Raw genomic sequence first — 16,761 nt, 5'->3', positions numbered from 1 at the left:
GCTCTGCCATGTTGATCTGTACACAACTCCAGTCTTGCACGCAAATCACTGGCGGGGGAGGCGAGAGCTGTCGAGTGGCTTCAGTTGTCGGTGGATCACGAGCCGCGGATTTGAGGCTGGGTCGACGAAGAAACACTTGCTTGTCCTTTTGCCATGTAGCTATCGAATCATGGGTCAACAAGGCCAGCAGGGCTGCAAGACCAACCAAAATCGAGGGGTTGGGATGAAGTCGGCAAAGGAGGTGACGACGAGCGCTTGCGGCGAGAGAAGAAATAGTAGATGGCGAGAAAGAACGTGGATAGAATGTTGACGAAACGAGCGAAGCTGGACTTAGACTGCATGTTCGTGGGAGTTGTCCGCAAGTTGTTTGTGTGTCATGATCACTTGGTGCCGCCTCTCTTGTGACCGGCTTATCCAGAACCATGTTCAACTCTTCGTCGTTTCACTCGTCGTGTGAAGCCGTGACCTCTGCCGCTCCACAACGAGCTACCTCAGGTTCAGATTCAAATTGCCCAGGCTCGGCATCTTATCGGCCTACCTATCCCCGCGCTATCTTTTATGTTATTCACCGCAAGCCTCCGTTTCCGCGTTTTTCCATGCATGCTTCTTAAATGACGTTGCTTTCGCGTCTCTCTTCAGAGTCGCCTTCATGTCCTCGACGCCTCTCCGTTCTACGCCTGAAATTGCACGATATGAGTCTCCAGCACAGCCACATACCTCAAAGCCTCATAGGAGTCGGCGTCGACTTTTGCTCATAATCATTCCAGCGGGACTTCTTGTTATCGTTGCTATTGTCCTCGGAGTATTTTTTGGAACTCGGGCTAACCACTCAAACAACTCTAACGACGACCGCACTTCAACAGGCACCACTGGTACTCCTGGTTCCGGTAATGGGGGCAAGACTGGGGCAACAGTTCGTTACCCTCTCATCTCTTTCCTCAATTTAAAGAAGGTAGACTGGTGGGGATGGATCCATCGTGACCACAGAGAGTGGTGCGCAGTTCAGGTATAACAATACCTTTGGTGGTTTCTGTGAGCATTACTTGACGTCCAATTATCTGTCCGCCTCTGATGCTGCTTTTCCAGGGGTCAGTGATCCTAAAAATCCTTTCAACAACAATGCACAACCGAATTCCTGGACACCTCCTCTCAATAAGTCATGGACATGGGGCCAAGACCGTGTGTATGGGGTGAACTTGGGGGGCCTATTTGTGCTTGGTGCGATCATACTCTGTCATCCGAAATAACCCTCACACGACCACTGTTGACAGAGCCATTTATCACTCCCTCGCTCTTTGAACGATACGCTCCAGCTGCAGATGAATGGACCTTGAGCGTTGCTATGGCCAACGACACGGCCAACGGCGGTCTCGGTCAACTAGAAACCCACTACGATACATTTGTGACGGAACAAGACTTTGCTGAGATGGCAGGTTCGTGGGCTCTGTTTCTCAAAATAGCATTAACTCCGTCTTAGGTGCTGGCATAAACTTCATCAGGATTCCCATTCCCTATTGGGCCATAGAAACATGGGAAGGCGAACCGTTTCTTGCGAAAACTTCGTGGAAGTAAGTTGTCTCTAGCTAGGTCCCGAATACCGTTGACGACCAAGGATAGATATTTCCTACGGGTGTTAGATTGGGCTCGAAAATATGGGCTTCGAGTATGTTTAGATCTTCACACAGTGCCGGGTATGTTATACTCCTTAGTGAGGTAGAACACAGTTGTTGACAGCATACAGGCTCCCAGAACGGCGCGTTTCCCCCTTGTGTCGTCCCGAGTTGACTGAAACGAAGCACAGGACTTAATCACTCTGGACGGTAACATTGTTATTTTGGCCTTGACTGGGTTTTTTTACGCACCTAGAGATTATCCCCGGTCAACTTTCTCAGCGGAAATATGTAACGTCTGTTCTTCTCTTGTTCAAGTCTTCTTATCTGAAGTAGGGGAATAGCAAACGCTCAAAGGACGCTGTATTATATCCGGGTTCTAACGGAATTTATCTCGCAGCCAGCCTATAGGGACCTTATACCCATCTTCGGTATCGTCAACGAAGTAAGTTCATGCCGTCTCCTTTACCTTGAGTGTCTTAATTGACACGCATAACAGGCATTACTCGGTGTCATTGGGAAGGATCAACTAACCTCGTTTTATCTGGAAGCACATAATATGATTCGTGACATCACCGGTCGGGGAGCGGGCAATGGCGCGGTAGATACTCAAATTTTGTTTCGTCCTAGTGCAGCGACTCAACAGTAAACAGTACATCGCCATCCACGACGGGTTTCAAAGTCTTGACTCTTGGGCTGGATTTCTCCAGGGCTCAGACCGAATCATGTTGGACACGCATCCCTACTTCTCATTCGGCGGTATTGACACTTCCCCAATCAACGTCAATGATGGCAATGGAAATCCGGGGGGCAAATGGCCAACACAAGCGTGTGCAGCCTGGGGGCCATCGATAAACACAAGGTACAAGGGCTCCATCTACTCGGGAGTGTCACTCCAGCTCAATGTTCTCAATAGTCAAACGGACTTTGGTGTGACGATTGCTGGAGAATGGGCTGCCTCTCCAAACGATTGCGGATTCTTCCTTCGCGGAGTTGGACCTGAATCAACCAATCCAGATTGTCCAGACTACGATGACTATCTGAACTACAGCGAATCTATGAAAGCAGGAATCGCAAATTACGTGCTTGCATCCATGGACGCCACACATGACTGGTTCTTCTGGACATGGAAGGTGGGCAAATATTGGACTAAAAGGTCCCCAAACTGAATTTCTTGCAGATCGGGCCCAAAATGGACGGAACGATTGGTGCACCACTGTGGTCATATCAGCTTGGCCTACGAGAAGGCTGGATTCCTCGAGACCCCCGAACGGCGAATGGAAAATGCGCAGCGTTAGGTCAACAACCAGTATCATTCGATGGGACGTATGAGCCGTGGATGACTGGCGGTACTACTTCAACCATCGCTGCATCCTCCACGGCATCTTTCCCTTATCCGCCAACCACAATCTCCAACGTAGTCGTCCCTCTTTCGTTGATGCCCACTTTCACTTCGACAGCACCAATCATTACAATGCCGCCACAAACATTCACGGCTGCTCCTAGCTCCGTGACGGCGTCCGTTGTTGGGTGGTTCGACTCGTCTGACACCACAGGGGGAGTGACAGCGGTTGCTGGCTGTACTTACCCTGACGCCTGGAACGGTATTTTCTCAACAACACCCACAGCACCTTGTACAGGACCCACATCATGATCAGGAACGTAGAATCTCCGCGGATATCTGCACACGTATATACAAGCATTGGTTGAACATTGGACTATACTTTGGACTAGATTCTGTACAATTGTAGCGAGGACAATTGGAACATTGTGCTATCAATCAGTCACGTGGGCGTGGATTTCCCTTGAAAACTCCAACCCGCCATGATAGAGACATTGCCCGTAGAGCTCATTGGCAGGATAATAGGTGAACTGCACCTTGCAGATGTTGTAAAAGTTTCACAGCTATCCCGCCAAATGCGGCTTGTGTCGTCTGACACACTCCTCAATGTGTGGCGGCAACCCATCCTTCGTGGCCTCCGAATCGACAGCGACCAGTGTGACCCAACGCTCAAGCACCTCTCCGTCCATTCATGTGTGCCACGCCATAATTGGATCGAAATCCTCGCCATCGCAAGTCCAGAATTCATCTTATATGACTCCACCTTGCCCAACCTTGCCAATGCCGAATGGAAAGAGGCTTTCCGCCGCCGTTTCCTTCCGTCATGGTCCAAAGGGAAAGAGAGTACATGGAAACGAGCATTTATGAGGTTGAAAAGCCCTCCCCTCTACGGACAACGGAGTTCATGTTAGTCGCAGCAGTCTGCATATGGTATGGCATCGCAGTCGAACACCATGCACGGTAACCGAGGCCTGGACGAAGTCAGCCACAAGGAAGCCTCCAATAAAATGAGCTCAAGCAGCTTTTCAGATATATCGTGTTGAATCGTAATGGGTCCGCCAACCTGCTCGAAGTATCGTCACGAAACTTCAACCCAACCAATATTTTGGATAACTTGAGGCATGGAACATTTGTTGGGATGTAGATTCTCTTCTGATTTATTCAAGGCTACAACAAAATACCTACCGGTTACCTCTGCGGGCCCGAGTGAGCCTTGTCTGTTCTGTTTGTCCGGGCGTCTGATCAAACGCAAAAGCTTGTTGTACAATTTGCAGACGTCCGGATTATAGCATTAGGTACCCTCGATTATCCAAGGTCTCAATGGGCAGTCAATTCGAACGCCAAACTCCTTATGAAACCCCCAGAAATCGGGATCGCCGGACGACGTCGTAGCCTTAGTGTCTTGACACACCCGACTCCCGCCGCTACTCATGCTCGCTATCCTTTTTGCGAATCATCGCCTCCGTCAGAAGAACCCGGGTTGGAGTGGGTCGGCGGATTGATGTTGGTTTTCCAGCTCAATTTTTCGTCGGCAAAGACTGACGCTTCGCAGGATCGTAGCTCAGATATGCAGCTGCCCAGTTGATCACGAGGAAGTGGATGAAGAACTGCTCAAAGGCGCCGGTAGGCAGCAGTATGCTTCTTTTTCTTGGGAAGATCTGTGGGCTGTTGCACCATGGCTCAGAGAGAGCATTACTCGTTGCATTAATGGGCAGGGTCTAGGAAACTAGACACGTCGGCAAAATTTCCCCATTCGCACTTCGTATCCACGTGTTGACCCAAAAAGGCTAGAAACAAGATCGAATTCGGTTGATCATCGAACAAAAAGGGCGCAATCGCTTCAGCTGTCGCCGACTTCGCTAGGTCATTGTCCTTCGGCCCTTGTCTTCTTCCCAGGCGATTCTGGCCAGTTGCCTTTGGCATGCTGTGGGCGTTATAGTAGGCAATTGCCTATTCGGGAGTATCCCAGAACAATAATCCGGTTACTTTGTCGCGTCTTGTCGGAGCGGTCCTTAAAACCCGTCGAAATGCACCTCTCGATATTTCCTGCTCTTTTCCTACTCCCATTCTGCAGACGCTGCAGGACACGTTCACGCTCTCTTCTCTTTAATAATTATTCCCTAATCCGAGCGAATGCCTCGCACTCAGCACCAGTCCCGGCAGACAACTTCAACGAAGGCGGAGGTTTGTCTTTAGTTTACTTGCGAAGTCCACTGTACTGATCTCCTTGCCCAGTGTCGATGTCCTGTCTGCAAAAAGATGATTTCGCGCAAAGGCGATCTTCAACGCCATATTCGAACCCATACCGGAGAGAAGTACACTATCTGTATACTTTCTTGAAACTCTTGACCAACCTGCTTCATAGACCTTATGTTTGCGACGTATGCGGTAAAGGCTTTGCGCAAGGCTCCGCTTTAAAGACCCACATGAATTGCCAGTAAGTTCCACGCCTGGAGCTGAACGACTGAAGCTAACCATTTTGCAGCACTGGGGAAAAGCCGCATGCATGTAGTCATTGCTCGCGCGTCTTCGCGGATCGCTCGTCGTGTTCTCGTCACGAGCTCGAGGTCCATTTAATGGAAGGATGCGGTTATCAATGTCCCGATAAAGAATGCAAAGGCAACCAGTTAGTGCTTCTTTGTCTCTCGTTACCTGAATTTTAACAAGTTCTAGGCTAATGAAGCGCAAGCGAACTTTTGCGGACCATCTCAAGGACAAGCACGGTCGCAAATACGCTGGCGAGGATATCGACAACTTCTTCATTGGTGTCCGGAAGACTGCTTCGAAACGTCGTTCCACGAATCGTAGGCGTAAGGCTCCGAGCCCATCGCCATCTCCTCCACCAGAGTATGTTCATATGCAGCCGGATTACGAGATCAGCCTGACCATTCCTGGTCTGACTCCATGTATGTTTTGTTTTGAACTGTGTCTGAATTGTTACTAAGCGTTGAACAGATGGTTCTTACCCGCGCCTCCATCCTCATTATAGTCAACCCCAACCCACGCCAATTGATTTCAGCGGCCTCTTCACCATGGATTCGCCCTCCCCTTCCTCCTATTACAATTCCTCGGCGTCCCCTATGCTCTCGGAGACCTCTTTTCTTTCTCCTTTCACCGGATCTCCTTCCATCTCCGTCTCGCCTTCGCCCGAGCCTCTGTCCTTCTATGACGAGCACCAGCTGGTGCTGACCCACGCCAATTCATACGCCCACGGGGTGCCATCAAGTGCATTTCCGACAATGCCCTTTTACCACGACAACGCTTCTATTTTCGGTTGACCCGATGTTGGACAAACACTGTATCGATACTTGCTCTCCGTTTTTGCTGTCGTTGCCATTAATTGCACATACTACCATATAGCCTGTCGATTTTCTTGTATTACATAATTTCCTGTACCTATCACGTCGATACCTGAACTGTAATGTACTCGCAAATACTATCCCATCACTCGTTGCCCACGACGCGTGACATAATGTGACCAAACATCGCTTATCTAAGAATCGCCTTCTACTCGACCTGTTCCTCCTCCGACGCCCCGCATATCGCTGCCTGGGCCACGTTCCCAAACGCTCAAAAATGCTCGCCTCCCCTCTCTACCCATCGACCGGCCCATTTTCTACCGCACACGGACCCACTAACAGCAAAGACGTGGAGTCTTTTAACAAGCTTTTGCCGCCTCCCGTAGAATTCATAGAGGGCTCGTCCTCTGGCACTCTCGCCATCCCAGAAGAACAGTACGAGCCCATAAATGTCACCCCAAAGTCCGCGAAGCCTGAGGTTAGTATGCCCTATCGCCCGCAGCAGCGCATACTCATTTTTTCTTCTCTTATTAGCGGTCTCGCGCGACATCTCCACCCCCCAAGTCATCCAAAGCTGCCACCGCCTCTCGTCCCACCGCGTCATCCGCCTCGTTATATCCCGACGCGATCGACACGACATGGCCGACCGACAAGAACGCCAGCGGCTTGTATAACAGTGGCAACACTTGCTTTCTCAACAGCGCATTGCAGTGTCTGCTCCATACCCCACCACTTCTTCGAGTCCTGAACAGCCATACGGGGACTACATGTGCGTCAATCACTCTTTTTTTCGATTCGGAGTATCATACTTAGCCCATCGGTAGGTAGCGTCAAGCAGGGTTTCTGCATGTCGTGCAATCTGCGCGAGGTGGCTTTGAAGTCGTACAGCAGCCGTGTTGCGTTTCTCCCCAGCGAGATCTCCAACAAACTCCAACGTAGGGGTTTCTATGTTTTCTGTCCTCATCTGACATTTTAATGGCAGATATTGCGAAGCATATGAGGAAAGGCCGCCAAGAAGACTCTCATGAGTTCCTTCGCTATGCAATCGACGCTATGCAGAAGTCTTGTTTGGCTGGTCATCCCCCGTATGTGTCGAGCTCCGCATCTTCTCCACCTGCTGATAGGATGGCACAGGAAAATTGATCCCAAGTTGGCAGAGACGACATGGGTCCACAAAATATTCGGTGGTCGGTTACGATCGCGTGTTCATTGTCAGGACTGTGGTCACAATAGCGACACCTTCGACAGCATTCTGGACCTTAGTCTTGATATCCACAATCTTCAAGGTGTGCGTGGAGCTCTGCACAAATTTACCGAGGTCGATACCTTGAATGGTGCTGACAAGTACAAGTGCGAAAAGTGGGTATACTTGGCTCACTCTCGATGCTCATAAGTAATCCTAATTCCTTCAGGTGCAAGAAACCTGTCGTTGCCACGAAAGGCTTTTCTGTGCATGAAGCCCCGATGGTTCTCACTGTCCACCTAAAGCGTTTCACTCCTATGGGTCGGAAACTGAGCAACGTGGTCAAATACGAAGAGCAACTCTCACTTAAACCGTATATGAGCGAAGGTCAATATGGGCCGACGTATTCATTGTATGGTGTCATTTGCCACGCAGGCAGTGGTCCGAACTCAGGCCATTATTACGCGCACGTCAAGGCACCGTCTGGGAGGTGGATGGAGATGAACGATGAGACGGTGACTTCCGATCCACGTGCGCCGCTCGACCTCAAAAATGCCTACATTCTGTTCTATCTGCGAGACAAGGGCCAAGCTCTTGATGCTGCTCTCAACTTTGTACCTCGGCCCAAGGGACCTAGCCTTATTTCTGGAATGAAGAAACGTCAGCGTGAAGATGACGAGAAGGAGGACGCTGGCGTAAAGGTCACGAAGCCTTTCATCGGACCACGACTTCCGCCCCCCCTGACGAACGAGGGAGATCCGCAGGCTGACCTTATTCGCAAGAAGATCGATCAAGTCGCTGCTGTCCAATCTAGTCAGGCCTTGAACGGGCTGGCAGACTATAAGTCAGACAGCGAGGAAGAAGCACCTTCACCACCAACACCGCCACCGGTTTCTTCTCTCCCACCATCTTCTCCACCTCCACCAACATCCTCTGCCGCTGACCCGTCATCATCATCCCCTGCTCCTCGGGCTGGCGTGTCTACAACGAGTTTTTACGCTCCGAAACGCAAACATTCTGATTCGTTTGGTAAAGACCGCGACCAGCTGCCGAAGCGCTCGCCCCTTGGTCAAAGTCTCAATCCATATGGCAATAACCGCCTCACAAAGGGGCCGATGAGGCGGAGACCGCGAGGGATATAATCGAGCACCTTTTTTGTACGGATATCATTATTTCGTCTATTAGGTGTCGATAGTGGGGGTTGTTAGCTAGTCTATTGAAGCTGTTCTAGAGCTTTGCCTTGACTTGCTCGCGTGGAAGACTGACAGACGCAATCTCTGGTGACGCCTGCTCGTTGCCGGCCTCCCACCATACCACGGTAACGGACACATCGTCCCGATGTCTACGAGCATGAGGAGCAGGAATACTGAGTAAGCGGCGAAGAGCATTAGTGTCTGCGCCACCAAAAGCATTGCGGATGAGATGGGCAGAAGGATTTGAATCCACAAATGCCCAGCCCTCGGAGTCCCGCTGTCGGCGAGCAGTTTTGCCTTCGACTGCAGCGGCACCCGTCAAAGTTGGGACAAGCGTAGCGAGCTCGGGTTTGGGAACGGTGCCCTTGAGCCCATTTAGGTGACCTCCGACCAGACGGACCACGTCCTCAGAGCTAAACAGGGAACCATGTGGTTAGGTGTGATCAAGAAAAACAGCAGGTTCAAACCTTAGCTCGTCCCATAGTCCGTCGGTTGCAAGGACGATGAAGCGTAGTGCGCGTTCTTGACCAGACCTGTATTATATAATATGTCAGCCAGTAGAAAGAAACGCAAAAGTGCAAAATACGCTGGCTGATCAGGAAGCTCTAAAACACGATGTTGCACAATAGGACGCGATGTAACGTATGGCGGAGTTTTGAGAGTGGGAGGTGGAGGACGGATTTTCCGGTCGCTGCCAGATAAAAAAGCTTGAGCAAGACTAATGGACACTTATCAACGGCTTGAGAGATAAAAAAAATATTGTTCGAACATACGTTTCCTGCAGCCCCCGCGACCATTTATAGCGAGCGTCGCCAAATGCACGTGTTGGCTCGAGACCACCCAACACTCTGCCGTTGCGTATAACATCTGCAGCTTCGTCGCTCGGGTGTTCGCGCCGCATTCTTGAACGGGTCAGTTGGGAGAAACGAAGCTGGAATGGAATTACCGAGCTGCCTCCGCCGGATTCCTCCCAGTTTGGTCCTCGCTCAGAACTTCGACACGCCAATGACCTTTCCCATCCGCCTGTGGTTCCCAAATCCCAGCAACAGCGCGACTATCACCCGTGCAGGCAACATATAAGTTTCGGCGGGCAGTATCAAGAAGGGCAAGAATGGCGCAACTGCCTGACATCGCTGGGAGCATTGAGGGAAGGGCGAGAGGGTGCTTGCTCAAGTCGGGGATCGAGAGGTTGGACTTGTCGCCATCGAGGGCAGAGGCGAGAACACGAACAGGAGCTGCTATGAGTTCTGCGTCCAAGGCAAGGAATGCACGCTGGATGGCCGTGGCAACACGTGTCGGTTCACCAGGTGCGGCATGGATGTCGGTGGTTGGCTGGGGAGTTTTCCAAAATGTGTTCTTCAGGGTGTCTGTCCAGCTATTAGCGGTTTTTGACTTGAGCGCAGCTAGTTCAAGAGCAACTGCATTGATGAGAACCCGAGACAATAGCTAGGGATAGGTGATAAGTTGGAAGGACATAGCACAATAACCACTATGGGTACCCACTTGACTGGTATATCCACCACCGTGCCCATCCATGACGGCAAAGAACATGAGATCTCCATCACCTTCATCTTTGCGGATTACTTGATTGGCTGTCGCGTCTTCTATTGGGTCATTCGCAGCCACAGATGCTATTTCAGGCGTTCAACAATAAACTGGGGCATAATAAGCGGAAAGTCAGCTCACCGGTAGAGTGATGCCAGACAATACCAGGACGCGTAACTGTGTGCTCTACGGCGTTCTCGCGGAGACGGGCATCTACTTCTTGTGTGGATAGCAACGGAAGCGTTTTTGTGGACATTGTTGCCTTTCCGTCTGGGCCCCGTTCTCGCACCGGAAAGTCAAAGTATTCGTTGCGCGGTTTGTTGTAGTACCAGTATCCGAGCGCTGCAGGGACAACGACAGCAGCTGGCTTCCAAGCACGTCGAAACATCGACTCGCTTCGATTTTAGCTTCCGTGGAGGGCCAAAGGTCGGCTTAGCCAGCTCGCAAGAAGCTGCCAATGTAGTGTAGCGTGCGTATAAGTAAGTGTGAGCTGCTAACTCAGACTAAAGATCCCGAATAAGAATAATTGGGCTGACTCCAAAACGGGCGATGACTTGGGCACAATGGAAAACGAGTCTGACGTGTGACATACTGTGACATCTTCTCTCTGTCCCGTATTTAACGCGCCTCCACCAGCCGTCTCCCGCACCCCCATGGCTGACGACGACCACGCATTACTTGCTGCATATCAAGCCTCTGTTTTAGAGGCCCCGAACAAGCAGCCAGATGACGCCATGCTTGCCACCCTTGGAATTAAGGTCCGCGACTACGGGATCAACAATCCACTCCCGGCTTTGAAATCAATTCCATCAGCTCCAAAGCCGCACTCGAGAGCGTTGAAGAGGGAGAATGGTGGTCGTCTATACGGAGTAGCGAGGACGATGCCCTTTGATGACCCACGACCCACAAAGAAGCCAAGGCTAGATGACGACGATGAAGCAGCCTTGCGAGCCTCTTGCGACGAGTTTTTCAGTGCATCACAGGACTCGCAATCCCAAGACTACACACTCTCCCAATCCCAACCAGGATCATACTCGCAAGATTCGGCTGTCTTCTCACAGACTTCAGGATTTAGGACCCCCACCATCTCGCCCAATGGCTCATACTGTTGGCCTGATGGTGAACCACCTCCAGGAGTGACCGAAGGGTCCCAATCTCAAGCTGTCCAATCACAACCATCTCCCCCCTGCAGCCCTACGCCGCGGCGAGCTTCTTTCGTGACATCGCCACAGAGTAGAGGCTCTCCTAGTCCAATGCCATTGACCCCTCCTCCAGTACCGCGAAACTTTTCGCTGTCGTCGCTGTCCTCACTTTCTTCTCTTACGCCATCACCATCGCCCTCCCCACCCCCCGAGGCCATGATGATGCGGACATTTCCATCTTCAGAAGCTTCTTCATCAAGCGGCAGCTCCCCTGCCCAGACCCCGCGCTATCTACTACGCACGCGGAGAGAACCCGCGCATAAAGCGCCTGCCCGTCGCTCCAAACCTCGACGACCACATCGCCAAGAGAGCTTCACCCTCGAAATACGATCGTGAAACCCTCACTCTCAACTCCTGGTGCAAGATATTGCCCGGGAGCCGTGATGGGCATCGAAGCTTGACTGTCACTATTTTTTTTTCTCGACTTGGGCCATAACCACGGGCAGTCAGGCTTTTTGAGCCCGCAATAGCATCGCATTGAAGGATATTTAATCACGCACGCACTGTATCGGTATGCAAGTTCTGTGTACGACACCACCTGTACTAGAGTCGAAGTAGTAGTGTAAGAAGGTTGGGAATACAAGCTTATTTTATGACGAATGCCAGCCTATGTAGGTCAGCTTTTTTTGTGTGAGCCAACATCTGCGCAAGTCATAAGCTCTTGACTGAATAAATCGGTGATACCTACATTGCGCGAAAGTAGGCATGCTCAAGTTGGTTTCGACATATGGATGTGTCTTGTTTTGGGCGACAGCAATGGGAACAATGTGCTGTAGAGACGAGTTCAGCCTTGTTTGGTTCACAAAAGAGGGCACCCACATCAAATGCTTGTGCCAGTTGCGGATAGTTATTCATGGCCGTCTGCATAGTATAGTTGTTCAGCTCGTGTGCTAGTATTATCGCGCCTTTCTAAAGCAGTTTCAACATTTATACGAGAATTCTGAATTCCACGCACGGTGTTGAATGTCCCTTTTCTTGCAGCCGCAACCAACGCATCATAATTTGCTTGCACCGTCGCTGGGGTGACGCCGTTGATGCCAACCTCCCAGTCATTGGTGTTGTATTTCCACAAAATCGTGTCGAGCCCAAGCCGTGCCGCAATATACCGAATGCGGTCGTCGACGTCACCCGAGGGCGGGCGCCAGCACGTGGGAGTGTAGCCCGTAACGAGCTTGATGGCTTGCATTGTGTACCAGAGCTCTGCGAAGGCTTGCTCGTTGGTGAACGCGGTCATGTACGAATGCGACCAGGTATCTTTTGACAGCGTTCTGCACTCTGACCGACCAAGAGTATAAAATACTCACGAACACAAATTTCATGGCCGTCTGCTACCGCCCGCTGCGCCTCTTTTGGCCAGTCCAGCACATTGGACCCAATGAAGAAAACCGCTACATGAAGTTAGGCACTGAAGATGGGCCGTGAGATAGCTACGCACTCGCTTTCTGATTCTGTTTGTTCAGATAGTCGTAGAAGGCATTGTGTGAGCAGTTGGGGCCATCGTCGAAGCCATATCCCAACGTCCTAGGCTAGGTAAAATCAGTTATTTATTGGTTGCTTCTGTGAGTATCACTTGCCTCTGGTACACTCGCGATGTCTGGTTTGAGCCCTTTTAGCTTGGGACTTACACATGTGCTGTATGTCCACCAGCAGTCAGGATCGCTCGAGGGATAGGACTTGCCAGATAGGACGCCGAGGGTGCCCTGAGATGTTTGAGAGAAGAACCAAGAAGTTTGTTTGTGGACCTTCGGCGCAATATTTGGTATACTTGAGCTAAATTCAAGGAAGCGGCTATGCCCAGCGCTGTCACTACTCAAAATTGCCCGAACAGGCCGCCAGATTGGTGGAAAGTGCGAGAGAGCAGCGGTGACCGGTGGATAGCCATATGGAACACATTCTACAACGAGATAAAGCTTTGGTGCGATTGCTATTTGGAGAACCTACCTTTTGAGCCTATAACGGAAGTCGCTAACGCTAACGAAAAGAATAACCGCATGTTCAACGAGCGATGAGAGTCCACACGAGCACTCTTTTATAGCCAGCTGCCTCGCCTCGGCTTATTATCTCAAGGAGAGCCCCCGCATATTAACACCCGAAGTCGTTATCGAGATGCTTGAAAGGCACAGTCGTGCCTGGTTATGGCCAGAAAATGGATGATCGAGGTTGAAGAGAAGTTTCGTCGATCGGCTCGATTCGGCCGAAGCCAAATTTACACTCACTCTCGCTCCTCCTCCACCACCATGTCTAAAAGCTTTCGGATTGTAGTACTGCCTGGTGATGGTATCGGCCCAGAAGTCGTCAGTCAAGCTGTTCGTGTTCTGGAGACTGTGTCAGCCGCCTCCTCCGACTTTGACCTCAAGCTGGAATCGCATGACTTTGGCGGATGCGCTATCGATGCGCACGGCGACCCTCTTCCGGTCAGCACTCTTCAGGCATGCCAAGAAGCAGACGCGATCCTCATGGGCTCCATCGGTGGACCTAAATGGGGCGTTGACGCCAAAGTCCGGCCAGAACCTGGACTGTTGAAGCTTCGGAAAGCATTAGGGCTATACGCCAACATTCGCCCCGCCAACTTTGCTTCGGATTCATTGGTGGATGCATCCCCCATTAAGCCCGATCTCGTCAAAGGCGTCAATATGATTGTCGTTCGCGAACTAATTGGCGGGTTATATTTCGGAGAACGGCAAGAGCTTGGTGCTTCGAAGGAGACCCCTGATACCGCATGGGACACAATGATCTACAGCATTCCGGAGGTTGAGCGTATCACACGCGTCGCAGCCACAATTGCCATGAGCGCCAACCCTCCTCTCGAAATTCATTCCATTGACAAGGCAAATGTGCTCGCTTGCTCTCGTCTCTGGCGGAAAGTCGTCACAGAAACATTGAATAAGGAGTTTCCCCGGATAAAATACGACCACCATCTCGTCGATTCCGCTGCAATGCTCATTGTCGCCAACCCGCGCAAGCTCAACGGTGTGATTCTCACCGAGAATTTGTTCGGGGACATGTGAGTCCTATTTTTAAGCAATGTGGTGTAGTCTTGATTCTTTATTTGCAAGCTTGTCTGACCAATCGAGTGTGATACCTGGTTCCCTTGGTCTCTTACCGTCCGCGTCACTCGCTGGCGCTCCGTCTACTTCATTCTCGGCCGACTTCAAGCCGACATCGGGCTTGTATGAACCAATACACGGCTCGGCTCCTGACATAGCTGGCCAAGGCATTGCAAACCCAATTGGCACAATTCTGAGCGCTGCAATGCTTCTTCGTTACTCGCTCGGGTTAGAAAAGCCCGCCAAAGCGATCGACGACGCTGTCAGGAGCGTGCTGGATGCGGGAGTTAGGACGAAGGATCTGGGGGGAACGACGCGGTCAGAGGAGATCGGGGACCTCATCGTGAAGGAACTCCAAAGACTTTTGTAAGATAGCAAAATTTGAAGGTTGATCACGATAAGATGCCATCAATTCTTAGTAATACTCGATTATCTCACTTGAAATGGCACTCCCACCTGCTCTGCGCGCCTCTGTAACCCCTCCCGAGCTTGAACTCATGGCAACCCAAACACTCATCGAAATCGTCCCCCTCATCGCAATGGAACGGACGTCATTCATCTCGGTGTGGTCTCGCCCACCTCGCGCCATCGTCGTCTGACGCGGGAACAACCACAAGGGCGCTTACGGTCCTCTGCGACCGCCGCAAAAAGCGAGCATCCCGCTCTGGATGGCGGTCACGCTCAAGCGCAAGAAAAAGTGCCAAATCCTGGCCCCGGACTGGCTGAGTGTTGGTGTGTCGTCTGTTTTGTTTGTCAGTCCCAAACGCGTCGACTCAGAATTCGGCAGAGTACCTCCAGAACAAACTCGCGGAAGAAACGACGGCCCCGGAGTTCACGAGGCTGCCGTTCTACTTTGGGGAGATTTCCCGAGTGTTGCTCGATGTGTGCGTTTTTGTTACCTTCGTTGTGGCAGCGGTAACAACTGAGTTCGCCGCGATAGGGCATCGGACGACTTGCAGAATCCCGACAAAATACGGTCACTACTTCAAGATCTGCGGGAAGCAAGACAGGCCAAGGCCCGTCTGGGTTTACAAGAGTTGGAAGCCAATACGATCATAAAAGCAAGTCGATTGCAAAAGGCTCGGCCCCTCAGTTGACAATTTCCAGCTCACTAACCTCACGTCGATGGAGCTCAATGAAGTCAGGCCAATCTTTGTCCAAGCGATGGCGATATTGGAACAACTGCAACCTGAAGCCTGAATACGTCTAATTCTATCTAATCGGCTCAGAGTGTACAATTATTTTACATTTACGACCGTCCATAGCGGCTCTTTCTCTCAAGAAATGATCGTCCTAAGCATCAATCTACCTTGGCGAGGACTAGACACGTTCTAGTCGGAATATACACCTATCAAACAGGTTCAGGGTTGCAGAAGAAGAACAAGCAAGCTGGACACACTTGGAGGAAGTTCTGGCGGTTATTCCACGCGAATGGTGTGGTAAGATACTCCCCGCCAAGCTTCGTATTGTCAAATCCGCCAAACCGCTTCTCGTCGCTCGTTAACACAACCGAGTACTTGCCCGCGACCTCGACTCCAACACGGTAGTCGGTGAAACTCTCCGATGGGTGGAAGTTGAAAACAAAAAGAAGGCCAGCACGCTCGAATACGACGACCTTGTCTGCTTCGTTCTTCAGCGAAACATATGCCTGAATTGGAACAAATTAGCAGTATCGAGGGGCGGACGTGAGGCGGACGTTTACTTGTGGCGATTCGAGCCAGCCATATTTGGCTGCTGCGTGATTCATCGCACTATCAAATTCATTGAGGTATCTGTAACGCAAAAGTTGGTCATCCACAACGTTCCATTGACGTCGTGCGTAGTGGAAAGAGTTGTTATTGCCTGCCCGCGGGAAGTCGAGCCACTAAATGGATTAATCATCGGAAGGCAAAAAGTGCAAAAACACACTTCAGGGTGCCCAAAACTCATTCCCTTCGAAGTTAAGATATCCTTCACCTCCGAGGGAATGCGTGAACAAGCTGTGGACTTATCAATCTGACTCGTCTCGTTGAATATCCACATACCGAATCATTTTGTGCAAAGCGATTCCACGAGAAATAACCGGAGTCAACTCGGTCATGTCAGACATGTTTGTATCTGGATTGCGACCCTGAGTTTTGCATGCATATGCTAAGGAGGGAGCAACTTACACATTTCTTTGTCCATCAACCAAAATGCAATTGTCTTGTCCCCCACCAAGGCTTGGTCGTGACTTTCACAGTACGCGATGCTTTTCTCCCCATGACGTCGATTGGTCAGCGTATGCACAATGTTGCCAAAGTCCCATTCGTTATCGCTCTTGTGTTTGAGGAGTTTGATCCACATGTCTGGAATCGCCAT

At 50.9% G+C, this 16,761-nt stretch overlaps 8 protein-coding genes across 8 annotated transcripts; 6 read left to right on the top strand and 2 right to left on the bottom strand.

Moving 5' to 3' along the window:
- Positions 1 to 649: 649 nt before the first annotated feature.
- MIND_00754800 (Glycoside hydrolase family 5 protein) lies at positions 650 to 3,264 on the top strand (the record flags this gene model as incomplete). Its single annotated transcript, XM_037364244.1, has 14 exons — positions 650 to 913; positions 957 to 1,032; positions 1,087 to 1,218; positions 1,272 to 1,433; positions 1,478 to 1,568; positions 1,618 to 1,691; positions 1,735 to 1,757; positions 1,802 to 1,820; positions 1,867 to 1,906; positions 1,947 to 2,055; positions 2,110 to 2,211; positions 2,264 to 2,472; positions 2,527 to 2,743; positions 2,791 to 3,264. The coding sequence occupies 14 exons, from the start codon at positions 650 to 652 to the stop codon at positions 3,262 to 3,264; spliced, it is 1,992 nt and encodes a 663-aa protein (XP_037219888.1).
- Positions 3,265 to 3,434: 170 nt separating this feature from the next.
- MIND_00754700 (uncharacterized protein) lies at positions 3,435 to 4,682 on the top strand (the record flags this gene model as incomplete). Its single annotated transcript, XM_037364243.1, has 6 exons — positions 3,435 to 3,820; positions 3,870 to 3,932; positions 3,982 to 4,092; positions 4,119 to 4,158; positions 4,208 to 4,455; positions 4,505 to 4,682. The coding sequence occupies 6 exons, from the start codon at positions 3,435 to 3,437 to the stop codon at positions 4,680 to 4,682; spliced, it is 1,026 nt and encodes a 341-aa protein (XP_037219887.1).
- Positions 4,683 to 5,085: 403 nt separating this feature from the next.
- MIND_00754600 (3-isopropylmalate dehydrogenase) lies at positions 5,086 to 6,230 on the top strand (the record flags this gene model as incomplete). The annotated part of the gene is made up of 6 exons (XM_037364242.1): positions 5,086 to 5,136; positions 5,188 to 5,267; positions 5,318 to 5,389; positions 5,438 to 5,578; positions 5,626 to 5,858; positions 5,908 to 6,230. The coding sequence occupies 6 exons, from the start codon at positions 5,086 to 5,088 to the stop codon at positions 6,228 to 6,230; spliced, it is 900 nt and encodes a 299-aa protein (XP_037219886.1).
- A 298-nt stretch (positions 6,231 to 6,528) lies between these two features.
- On the top strand, positions 6,529 to 8,576 carry MIND_00754500 (Ubiquitin carboxyl-terminal hydrolase; the record flags this gene model as incomplete). The annotated part of the gene is made up of 6 exons (XM_037364241.1): positions 6,529 to 6,729; positions 6,786 to 7,020; positions 7,076 to 7,186; positions 7,234 to 7,336; positions 7,386 to 7,610; positions 7,664 to 8,576. 6 exons carry the CDS (start codon positions 6,529 to 6,531, stop codon positions 8,574 to 8,576), a joined length of 1,788 nt encoding a protein of 595 aa, XP_037219885.1.
- An 85-nt stretch (positions 8,577 to 8,661) lies between these two features.
- On the bottom strand, positions 8,662 to 10,560 carry MIND_00754400 (PPM-type phosphatase domain-containing protein; the record flags this gene model as incomplete). Its single annotated transcript, XM_037364240.1, has 7 exons — positions 8,662 to 9,040; positions 9,095 to 9,160; positions 9,214 to 9,345; positions 9,401 to 9,529; positions 9,574 to 10,073; positions 10,131 to 10,258; positions 10,314 to 10,560. The coding sequence occupies 7 exons, from the start codon at positions 10,558 to 10,560 to the stop codon at positions 8,662 to 8,664; spliced, it is 1,581 nt and encodes a 526-aa protein (XP_037219884.1).
- Positions 10,561 to 10,825: 265 nt separating this feature from the next.
- MIND_00754300 (uncharacterized protein) lies at positions 10,826 to 11,710 on the top strand (the record flags this gene model as incomplete). Its single annotated transcript, XM_037364239.1, has 1 exon — positions 10,826 to 11,710. The coding sequence occupies one exon, from the start codon at positions 10,826 to 10,828 to the stop codon at positions 11,708 to 11,710; it is 885 nt and encodes a 294-aa protein (XP_037219883.1).
- A 280-nt stretch (positions 11,711 to 11,990) lies between these two features.
- MIND_00754200 (Carbohydrate esterase family 4 protein) lies at positions 11,991 to 13,367 on the bottom strand (the record flags this gene model as incomplete). The annotated part of the gene is made up of 8 exons (XM_037364238.1): positions 11,991 to 12,016; positions 12,063 to 12,144; positions 12,194 to 12,283; positions 12,330 to 12,628; positions 12,679 to 12,762; positions 12,810 to 12,900; positions 12,958 to 13,268; positions 13,316 to 13,367. 8 exons carry the CDS (start codon positions 13,365 to 13,367, stop codon positions 11,991 to 11,993), a joined length of 1,035 nt encoding a protein of 344 aa, XP_037219882.1.
- Positions 13,368 to 13,509: 142 nt separating this feature from the next.
- On the top strand, positions 13,510 to 14,791 carry MIND_00754100 (3-isopropylmalate dehydrogenase; the record flags this gene model as incomplete). The annotated part of the gene is made up of 2 exons (XM_037364237.1): positions 13,510 to 14,378; positions 14,431 to 14,791. The coding sequence occupies 2 exons, from the start codon at positions 13,510 to 13,512 to the stop codon at positions 14,789 to 14,791; spliced, it is 1,230 nt and encodes a 409-aa protein (XP_037219881.1).
- Between the last annotated feature and the right edge of the window lie 1,970 nt (positions 14,792 to 16,761).

The sequence above is a fragment of the Mycena indigotica genome, assembly GCF_014461135.1.
Source record: "Mycena indigotica strain 171206Taipei chromosome Unknown Mind.scaff0006, whole genome shotgun sequence".
In the NCBI taxonomy this organism is placed as follows: domain Eukaryota; kingdom Fungi; phylum Basidiomycota; class Agaricomycetes; order Agaricales; family Mycenaceae; genus Mycena; species Mycena indigotica.
This window is presented reverse-complemented; position numbering and strand designations above follow the sequence as displayed.